This window comes from Haliaeetus albicilla, chromosome 5 (assembly GCF_947461875.1).
Source record: "Haliaeetus albicilla chromosome 5, bHalAlb1.1, whole genome shotgun sequence".
NCBI lineage: Eukaryota > Metazoa > Chordata > Aves > Accipitriformes > Accipitridae > Haliaeetus > Haliaeetus albicilla.
In genome coordinates, this window is record NC_091487.1 from 28,158,276 (window position 1) to 28,169,773 (window position 11,498).

Below are 11,498 nucleotides of genomic sequence, written 5' to 3' on the forward strand. Positions count from 1 at the left end.
ACCTTAGCCAAAAGGGCCAAGAAGCAACTCTACTCCTTATTCCTGGCCTATCTCCCTCTTCAGTCCTGTAATTCCTAGGTGTACCAGGCAGAACCAGAGTTGGCCAAACCAAAGCCTTGTCTTTTAAAGTCTCCCTTGTCACACACAGGGAGGTGCAATGTACAGCATACAGTGCAAAGCCTCGCAGCAACATTCCTGGCTTCTCTGCTGAGCCGGTATGTAACCTTGAGCAAATGTATTTAAATTTAGTGGTCATTTCAAATAACTTTTGGCCCTTTCGTGCCAAGTGTAACTCATCTGTAAAGCTAATATTATGACTAACTTTTTCAAAGGAGTTTAAGAAACTTAATGTGAATATTCCACTCTAACTATTAGTTTTGGGCTAACTTCAGTAGACTGCTTTGCAATTACCAACTCCAAATTTTGTTCTATTATTATTATTTATTCTTCATGCAAATTGTCAGGAATTGGCATTCCCCTTATCCAATAAGCATTAGTCTTTTATAGTGAACTTATCTACAAGGTGCTCAGAAGTACTAAAACGTATTTATAAAAGTACTCTTTCTCATAAGATACATACCTCCAGCAACTGGGGGAAAAAAAAAAGTGAAAAGATCTCAAGACAAACATCCAAATATTGAAGCAAACAAACTTCTAAAAATAGCTTCAGTTAGACAAATTAATATTTATTGATCTTTTTCTTTTATTGATTTTTTTTTTTGCTTGAAAATAGGGTTAAATTGCAAGTTTCTTTGCAACACATTCTGCCACTTTTACTCAGACTGAACAGGACCTCACAAGGGAAAAACAAGTAGTATTCCTGAGGGTCTCCGTGGTCAGGTTTCCAAACACTATTATGCATGTCGGTGGACTGTCCACATTATCTATTTCTGCTTACTTCAAGCAACCTACCTTAGGGACTTTGAGCTGTTCCTTCGAAGGTACCTACTTCTCTCCACTTTATATGCAAGTGTGGTGTCCTACCTTTGAACCCTTGGATTGCACCTAAGATGGGTGTCTAAATCAGTACAAGTATATCTGCTATGGTGAGTCATTATCTATTCTAAAACGATTTTTCAGTTATTCTGAAAAAATGAAATTAACTTTTAAAGAACTTAAAAGTATACACGCCTTTACCAAAGGGTTATTTCATTGCTGGATTAATATCTCTGCTGCTTAGTGAATTAAGTGACCTTCCTTCAGTACGGAAGAAGATAGTCTGGAAGCTTTTGACTGAAATCAAAGATTTAAACAGAAGTGTTGACAAAGTGCCCAACAAATAAACAAGTGAATGAAGTAGTAGGGAAAGGAAAGCCTGGGGCTTTGGAGACTGAAACTGATAAATTAAAACTGCCTCCAGTGGGTGACACTCTTGTACGTGGGTGAAACTCTTGTACATGGGTGTGTATGTGCTGGATTTAGGGCTAGAATTTTCTGCTGCTAGAAATTATGGAATATAAAAGAAGGAATTAAGCAGCATATGATTCAGGAGGAACTTATGGAGTCTCCACTTATTTAAAAATGTTATACTAGGAGTAATGAAGTATAAAAAGCAGTGACATAACATCTCAAAATTTTCCTCCCAAACAAAGCAGGGAAATCCAGAAGGACTTGGATAGATATGGTGTTTATTAGTGGTGCCTGCTTCTCTCTTTAATTTTAATGGCTGCTGGTGCTCACAGCGCAGGGTCTCAGGTGTACAGGAAATGTTGTGAAGAGTGTGGTAAAAAGGTGAGATGATCACAGATTACGTTATCCAACCGCAGCAAAGTTATTCCACTGTGAATAAGCAAACTGGTATTTCTCTTCCTTGTGGTATACTGTACTGTGGTGTGGCATGATCTAAAATCAAGTTTCTGTTCTGTATGTTCTGCTCATACTACATAAAAATCACCTTTGCTTAAAACCAGAATTCATATGTTTTTCCTCCAGTTCTGTCATTTATGAAAGCAAAAGGAGCTTGTCAGAATCTTTTTTTCTAATGTACAACATACGAAATATGTAGTATTTGGTCAGTGAACTGCATGGTGCAGAAGTTAGTGACAATATGATATGATGATAACTGCCTCTGCTAGCCAGTTGCAGTGTTAGCACTAGGCAGATTCTTTATCCTTATGTCTCCTTTCACAGGATCCTAGACTGTTAGGAATATTTGTGCATTGTCCATGGGGCAGGAAAAGGGCAGATTTTGGTGTAAAAAGAATGACACTGCTTCCTGACAACACCAACTTGCACCTACCTGATAGACAGCCAATGTTCCTCTGTCCATGTAAGCATTGTAGAGAGAGGCATAAATTATGTTTGGAAATCTCTCTTTTCAGCTGGAGGCATTAGCACAGTAAAATGCCACTAAGCTATGATTTTAGAAAAAAAAACTTTTTAATTATTTTTCACAGCTAAATTTGTTTTGAATCTGTTATACGAATGAAATGACCCAGATATTACAGTGATGAATGCCATAGAAAAACTCTTTCCCATGAGATATATAATAAAAAACCAAGTTATATAGCAAAGCTACTGTATACCATAGCACATTTGGTTAGCATCCAGTTTTGTGAATAGGCAAAATGCTACCTTTCAACTTTTTTTTGTGTCACAAATACTGGAATGGAAATAAAGCAATTTGTTGTAATTTCCTTTTAGTTGTGTTAGTGCAGTGTCAGGTTTTAACAGATGCTCAGTTGACTGGACACCTACTGTATCCTATACTCTGTGGCACAGTCAATCATAAAGCAGGCAACACTGGCATTGGGAATTCACCAAAATATGAGAATGTTCAATCATTCAAATATAAAGGATTTGTCAGGAGTGGCAAGGCTTGCAATTCAATGTTTAACAAGTAAATATTTTTGCCTGACATATGTTGCCTAGCCCAGAGGGCAGCCCACTGTGCTTGGCACTATGGAAGAAAGTGTCCTTGCGCCAAACTGTGTGACAAAAATACTTCAGACCATTCTGGACTATGAAAAGTCAACAGAGCAGTGGTAGCCTCCTGGCTGCAGCCTGGTTTGAGGAGGTTAGCACAATCTGGAATAGTACTTAGCTCTCAGGTGTGGGTATAATTATACGCCTGCTGCCTGGAGGTGGGTAGGCAGGCACCATGCTGGAATGGGGCTGCCATACTGTTGCCCCTTGAGCTTCAAAAAGGGTCCTTTTTTTCTTCTCTAGATACCAGAAATATTGGCTTTACTTAATTTGCATTTAAACCACTATCAGCGTGTACCGAAAAAAACCAGAGATTTGTTGCTAAGCTTTTTGCTAATAAAGTCTTACAATTCCTTATGTGCCACAAGCCATTCTGATTTTTAAAAGGTATTACCAGTATGTTTCATGTTTTGTGAAATCAAGGTGTTGAGTTTCTGCAAGTAATAAAAAGCCCTGTTGATTTTGATATTTCTCTCTAAACACCTGTATGGATTTCGTCCAGTGCATATTATGGAAGTTTTAATTTATGTTTCTTGTTGCTAATCTGGAAAGGAAAACTTCTTCATTGTTTCGTTCTTTAATCACAAATGTACAGATTTAGGAAACAAAGAACTGTTTCATTTTAATATCGTGCTGATGTTATAACATGGCAAGATCATTTCTTATTTTACTGATGGATTTCTATAATCAAAGGACCTTCATGAAAAAAAAAATGGAACTGCATACACAGAATCTGATATGGCAAAAAAAGTTTCCTTGCTGTTGAAGACCAATAGCAAAAAAATTATGTGCATAGGAAATGCCCTGGAACACACTTCCCTGTGACTTCCACTACTTAGAGAAATAGGATTAAACTTGCTTCAAGAGACTTTGACTCCCAGATAAACTCTGGATTCTTTGATGTCATAGAAAATGCTAAGGTAGGAGGTCTTTCTAAAAGATCACATAAAACCCAGTTGCACGGTGAACTGTGAGTAAGCAAAGAAGTTTTTAGATGCACTTCTAACCTGCTTCTAACTTTTACCGTGAATATATAGTAGGGTTCAGAAACAATCTGTTGTAAATTCTTCAGCCAATTAGCTGAGTGAGTTACCACCATTTATAATGCGCAGAACGTGGAGGCTCTTTTGCAGTTGCGCCGAGTTGGATTGTTAATAACAGGAAGCTAGCACTTCTCAGTACAGTGGATCAGCTACATGTGAAAATAAATGTAAAAAACCTGGAGGGGAATGGCAGCAGACTGAGATTAGCCTTTATTTAATTTAGCATTTGGGGGTCCAACACACAAATGAGCGTTTTAGTAGGCTTCATGGTGGAAGTTGCTGTCATTTGTAAAATATTCTGGCCAATTAGCTAATAGTGTGCTTGGATTTCTCCTGTTTTGATACAGTAATACTAAGTACATTGTGAAGCCCAATTATACAAATCATCCCCATATGCCATACCAGTCTTTCTTTATGAACTGTGTTTATAAATCCTGTGTGAGGAAATGTGTACTTCAGCAATTTAGACCATGTGTAAAAACATAGCCAATAGGATTGTCAAGAAAACAAGTTCCAGCATAGGAAATCCTAATGTGTTCCGCTAAAATAACACGAGTGTGTTGTGTTGTGTGTGTTTTCTGATTAAATACATATTACTTTATAGTGCTTAACCTGCATAGGTCCTTCCGTTTCCCTTTTTATTCTTTCTTTCTCTCTTTTTTTGTAGGATCCAAATTTGGAGTTTTTGAGGAAATTTGGAATTGGGCTAGTCTCAGGAACAATAGCCTCAATTATTAACATTCCTTTTGATGTTGCAAAAAGTAGGATTCAAGGACCACAGCCAGTTCCTGGAGAGATCAAGTACAGAACCTGTTTTAAAACTATGGCAACAGTCTATAAAGAGGAAGGGTAAAACATTCTTATTTTAATAAATGTCCAGACCTCTGTTTTAGTTCATATGGGTCCATAAAACCACGTTGTTATATTTCAGATTTGACGAGGACCATTAAGCCACCCTGAACTCACATATCAAAAGAGCACAATGTCACCTTTTGAAAATGTATTTTAGAATTCCAAGGAGATATCCTCCTGCTCCATGTGAACTTTTACAAAAGACTTACAAGATGATTATTGGATTGTCAAAATTTATGTTCCACAAATAAATGCTTTGTATATCTTGTGTAATATTTTCAACTTTTCATTTTGTAAAAGAAAAATATCAGCAGAAAACAGAATATTTCCCAATTTAATCTAATTGTAATTATACAGAGCTCTGTACCTTCAAAATGACTGCTGAAATAATTAAACTGGGGGCAGATCCTTGTGGCAATAACATTTTCCAACTTTTTAAAATATTTCTCAAGTGGGGACTGAGTTGTAGCTTTGATATTCAATTATAGCAGTCATTTTGTCCATGTATGCAGCTGTTGTTAACAGACTTGTCTTGAAAGTAAAACCATCTCACTGATTAAAGTCATGTTTCTGATTGGCTAAACTCACAACATTGCTTTTGTGACTGAACATTGATTAACTTTTTCTCTTCATCTGATTTGCCTCTGTAACATGTTAAAATCCAGATACGGCCTGCTATTGAACATGTGTAATTTCAAATAATTGCTTCTAAATGCTCTGCCAGCATTTTAACAAACACATGCTAAAATTCCATTCTTCTTTTAGCACAAGAATATTGTTTGAAATGTTTTGTTTGTTTTTCTTCTGCTACAGATTTCTGGCTCTGTACAAAGGCTTGGTTCCCAAGATCATGAGGCTTGGTCCAGGTAATTTTCCCTCTGTCATTTCTATATTGCTTTTGTTCTTGCTTTTTCTTTCCGGTTTTCAGTTTCTTGACAAAATGTAGTAAGCATCAGTCAAAGGAATGAAACAGTGTATCAGAAATCATCAAAATCTCTTTCATCTTCAAATGATTTTTTTTTATAACAACATCATCTAATAGTATCACAGATGGATTTGGCCAAATATGTGTCTAAAAAAATCATTTACACATACACATCTGAGGATTGCAGATCCAAGCAACTGCTGGTTTGTGCAATTGCTTTATTTGTGAACAAGCCAAAGTGCATCCATGCAAATGCCAGAACTGTAAAACCTTTGGAAGTGTTTCTTAAAGCTTCCTATCCCTTCCACTGTGATTTTTCAGTTTCACTAGGATTATTCTGTACTCATTGAAAGTCACCTTAAAATGCAGGTTAGAATCTCTCCGGTATAAATGCTCTCAACTAGTCGAAGCATCTCAAGCACATCAAATTCCAGTTGCTTTCTTCTCCTGTGCTCTGCGGGGGCTGTAAAGAACAGACACTAAAAGCCCGATAGCATGAGCTGGGAAGAGACTTGCATGGCCCTAGAAGACTAAGAGGACAAGGATAGCTTAAAACTGGGTTTGTTGATTGACCCCTTCTCACTAGTTGTTACTCCAAATGCAGGAGCACAGTGGTTGAGAGCTAGATCTTCTTCGACTTTTAGGCTATTTTTCCCTGACTGGTTTTGATTAATCATGAAAGCGAAGCTCTGGGCCCTTAGACTTTGCCAGCCCACAGAGGCAGTCTGTGTCAAAAAGAGCAGAAGCCCCAATTTGAACAGTATCCCATTCCCATGAAATTTTATTTCCAATTGTGCAAGGTGGTTTAATAGGCAAGAACACACATGGTTAAAAGCAAGTAGGTACAGAGTCTGTTCTGCAGTATAAAGGAGGCATTAGGGTTGTCTGTAAATGTTTGCATATCCAATCCGTCTGGCTAAGTGCTAGACCATGCCTGGTTGTTGTGCAGGGTAGAGGAAGAAGGTGGGGAGGGGAAACAAGGCAGCTAGGCGTAACTCTGGACCCTTTTCCCTCATACTCCAAAGATACTAGACTACATACAGGACAAAAAGAAGGCAGGGTTTCGATTCCCCAGTACCCGTTAGCACAGCAGATTTTGGAATAAAATCGTCCATCTTACAAACAACTATGCGTTCTGGCCCAGATCCAGCAAGTCAGTTAAGTGTGCACTTCATTTTAAACACTTTTCTAGTCCCATTGACTAACATGCAGATTTGGCTTTCCGATGAAACAATAATGCTATCTTTATTGTGACTGGAAAAGTAATTCCTTCTTTCAACACATGAATGCTTTCAGGAAAAGAGATACAGAAACACATCACACAGTATGAGAATTGGAATCAGCCTTGATTTGAGTTCAAATCACATCTTAGACATTGTGTCTATGATTTGTTTGTTGGTCAAAGCCTTTTGCAAACTTCTGCTCTGTCTAGCTGTCTGTGAGTTGCTGTTCATAGAGGATTTCAAGTCTGATGATGGTTCGTTAGGATAAGTAACATGGGAAAACTCATGTGGTAGTTCTGTGTGCCTGGTTGTCTGAGCCTATCCATCTACCTAGAAAGGACAGCCCAGTTCAGCAGAAGACTTGTTCGTTAGAAGTGCCACTCCAACCTGCTCCCTGAGTCAACAGGCAAAGGCAAAGGGACGAAAACCTTTGTGCCCCAGTGCTGGCACCCACAAGTACCACATTGTGACACACTTTTACTCCTGCAGCCTGGAATCTGATTCTCTTTCCCCAACTTCTCCAACCAGAAGCTTCTTTACATGCTTAGCTATATATATACACCTTCTGAAATGTTCCCTTCTTTAGCTCCTACAGTAATTACAGACCGGTTACAGAAGGGCTTTACTGTGGCTTCACTAGCAGTAAAGATATGGCATTCAAGCTGGGATTTTATACTGCTATCAGTTCTAGCAAATAATGCCATTTCATCAGACCAAATCTTTGCCTGTGGATTCATAGCCCGGTAGAGGCACAGGAAGATTACACGCATTTCAATACTGTGATCTTCTGCTTTAGACATAGTAAACTAACAGCTGAAAACCTTTCCTGAATCTTAGCTGGAAGCATTTTCATCACCCTGGTGATGAATTTTTGTCATTCCACCACTCAAGTTGCTCTTTCATGGCCAAATCTAACTCTAAACAAACACACAAATATACACATATTCAGATTAAAAGCGTCACTTGTAAAAGAACAAAGAAAAATATTAATCTTGAAAAAATGTTAGGAAAAATCACACTGAGGGTGATTTTGATTTAATATACAAGCTTTTCACATCAACTTTATGGTCTAACATTAAGTAAAATTGGTATGGTTTAAGAATTGGTGAATTTTTAATGAAGTAGGGAATTAGTGGAATTATCCATTTTGCAAATAAGGCTTTGCCATATCCTGGTTTAGAATACACACTATAAATGCTCTACAAAATCTTGAAAATACTGAATTTTATATGTAGTAAAATAATATCTTTTCTTCCAGGTGGTGCAGTGATGCTTTTGGTTTACGAATACATTTATGCATGGCTTCAGGACAGAGTTGATCACAAGTAGCACTTCTGAAAAATGTACTCTTTAAAATTATATGCATTCTAAAATACACTTTAATAAAGTAAAAGTGATTCTCACCCTTTATGGTGTTAACGCCCACAGATTACACTGATGTTAATACAGTTCAAAACAAATTTGGTCTTCAGGTCCTGATCCAAGAAAATGTTTAAGCCCATGCTTTTCTGTAAGTGCATAAGTAAATAGCACAGTTGATATTTGTAATTATTTTACTGGATCAAGAGAAAATATAAAGGAGACATAGGAACAAGTTAGTTTTTCAAGGACAAACTGACAATTCTGGACACTGAATTATACTATGTAGTCAGTACACTTTTTTAAAAATTTTCAGCTGAAATGGCAAGATAATAATTTTCAGGGGATTTTGAAGAAAAAAATGGAATAATCCTGTGGGGCCAGCTACTAAGCTAGTGTAAACTGACAGCTCCATTGACTCCAGGTTAAGAACATGACCCATACTCTGCAAACTCTTGTGTCAGTCTTGGGTCCAGTTTCAATTCAGTCCAGTATGATTTCAATATTGATAGAAGAGCTTCTGAAGTTGTTGAGAGTTAGGATAGAAAAAGGACAGCATGACTAGCCACAGCCTTAAAAACACAGATACTGTTAAATGTTCTACTCGTTCTTAGCCATGTATGTCATATAAATCTCACTCAGGTCACAGAAGATACTGAAAATAATTAGTCTGAATCAAGTACATAAAAGTGCAAAACAACTGTGGGATTCATAGAAGAAATGAGTAAATAAATTAACAAAAAAAATTACTTTTAGGCATATGAGATTTTGCTGTGAATTTTTTATCTGCCTTCATACATTATTGCTTAAAGAGCTGTCCTGTGTTAAAAATGTTCAATGCACCTTAACTGCCCTTTTACCCTTTCATTACCACCATGAGATGGAGAAACAATGTTCTAGACTGTTAGCACATATGCAGTCATAATTAGCTACCCATGCACCTCAAAGAAATGCACCTTTCTATAGATAAAAAATGTTGCTCTAAAGCTAAAATTGTTGCATTTCCCAGTGACTGTAAATATAAATAGTATTTCAGTGATGTACTCCTGTCTTTACTAGCCATTCTAACTAGCTCTGTGAAATGCAATAGTTTCTGCTGTGCTGAGTGAAGACAGTTTCAGGTCATGCAGTTGTGCCACTCTACAGTTTCAAGAACTCTTTAAATAACTTAAAATTACACATTATTCTGTTATAAAAATGTTCCATCATGTAAACTTGGTTTGTTGTCAAAGGAATGCACATCTTGCAATTGCTGAAAGTGTCTATCACCCCATCCTACATTCACACTGTTAACTTTAAATGTTCTTCCTCTTAAGGAGGTACAAACCTTTTTCCCAGCAATCCTAAAGAAATACCTTTCCAGACTGTTACTTGAAAATGACAGTTCACATGTGAAGTCTCGTCTCATGAGTGGTTTTAATGCATTAGAAAAGCAACAAAAAGCTAAAAATAGAAATGCATTCTTAGCGCTTTCAAGGATGCTTGTACTGACATGCTCAATAAACCTCTCTATTGTCTAAATCTGACAACAGCAAATTCTCATACCTATGCTACTTCATAGCTAAAATCAATAAAATTAGCTCTGTTACAGTTTATAACTTTAAGGCAAGTGTTCCTTGTTGCATTTTGTTATTGGTACTTAGCCAAAGAGAAGACACTACTAAGATAGTTTTGAGAATTAAAAACAAAATGCTTTATAATTAGACTTTTATTAATTTAGAGCATTGAAAATATAAAAATAAAAAGCTTTAAACGTACTGTATATACATATATAGCCTTCGGTTTTACATCCTTTCCAACACGATTTTTCCGGTTAATAGCTCAGCCTGATCTTTGATAAGAAGAAAACCACTAGAAAGCAGAAAACACAGCATTATTTTAGAAAACAAACCCATGAATGTGCCAGCCCAATCCCCCATCACTCCTGGTGTAATATGGGGTCTGATGCAGTTCTACACTGGAGGCCTTCTGTACTGGGACCATGCAAACATAGTGGGGCTGTCATAGAAGGGAGTGTTAGGCTTCACTGATTTCTTTGAAAACATTTGACACTCTGGGAATGGAGGGTAGGCTTTTCAGATGAAAAACGTAAATTCTACACTCACATATACTGCATATTTCCCAAATTAATCCATTCACCTCAGTGGGTTCACTCCAGATTTATACCCCTGTACCTGACAGCAGCAGTTGACAGTTGTTTATTATTTAAAAAAAAAAAAAAAAACAAACAAATCCCGTTTCCTCCTTTGTTTATTGTAAAGTTGCTTAAAGTTGTGTGGCTAATAAGCTAATGTTGTCTTTTTCAGTTTACCCATGAGCATAAGCAGGGAAAAAATTCCTTGGGCAAAGGAGTATTCTGCATCATAGGTTTACATTTTAAAAAAAAAATTGTTATGAAATTTCACACCAAAGAAATCCATCACAGGCAGTTCACCAAGAGCCAAGGTCAGGTACCTTTGCTCACTCTGAGCAACACTTTCTGCGCAGAGCCCCACTGACTTTCCACTTGGGGGTAAGGTATTCTATACAGCAGGCAGATGCGCGAAGAGCTGTACCTAAACAAACACAAAACAAAAATGGTTCATGATGGTGTAGTCCCATGTGAGGAATAATTAACATCATGTCTTGTCCTTGCTTTATAAATTATCCCAATTTAGCTGAAGACAAGATAATGCAAACAACTGATACAAGCTAAAGATCTGTCTCTGTAAGTATCTCCCAAAACACACTAATGCCTCATGGGAATGCCAGAAAAGATTACTTTTATTCCAGAAATGACCTCTTGCGGCTTGGGAAAATTTTGAAAACTTTTAACATAGGTGCACTTTGTTACAGGCTTGTGAATCCTTGGAGCTCAAAAAGTTGTGCTACAGAAGGTTTCTCTTCTTCTGGGGTTTGGCTTTTTTTTTTTTTCCTTTGATGTACCTTCTTTATGCTGTATGGGTAACAATAGGTAGACTTACTCAATGACTCTGTAATCCAGTAAAACAACTAGGCTGAAAGCTAAAATCCTGTTGCCAACTTAGTCATTTATTGACTCATGATCTTTTTCTTCTTGTTCTTTTTCTCCATTTTATTTTTAGGGTAGAGCTTGTCTAGAATTAAACCAACTTCTTTTTCATGGTGTTAAGGCTCACCTTACTTCAGCTACAACTGCATAAAGGCAGAGTA

The 11,498-nt window shown here is 37.1% G+C and overlaps 1 protein-coding gene across 7 annotated transcripts in view; it reads left to right on the forward strand.

The window, feature by feature from the left end:
• SLC25A21 (solute carrier family 25 member 21) overlaps nt 1-11,498 on the forward strand; it is a 276,605-nt gene that overhangs the window by 255,608 nt on the left and 9,499 nt on the right. For 4 of the 7 annotated variants that reach the window (XM_069783946.1, XM_069783949.1, XM_069783952.1 and 1 more), the window contains 2 exons: nt 4,636-4,817; nt 5,634-5,686. In XM_069783946.1, the coding sequence (XP_069640047.1) occupies nt 4,636-4,817; nt 5,634-5,686 (235 nt within the window). Of the gene's footprint in view, nt 1-4,635; nt 4,818-5,633; nt 5,687-8,226; nt 8,372-11,498 lie in introns of those variants that run through there. The other 3 variants (XM_069783951.1, XM_069783948.1, XM_069783947.1) reach the window with 3 other exon arrangements.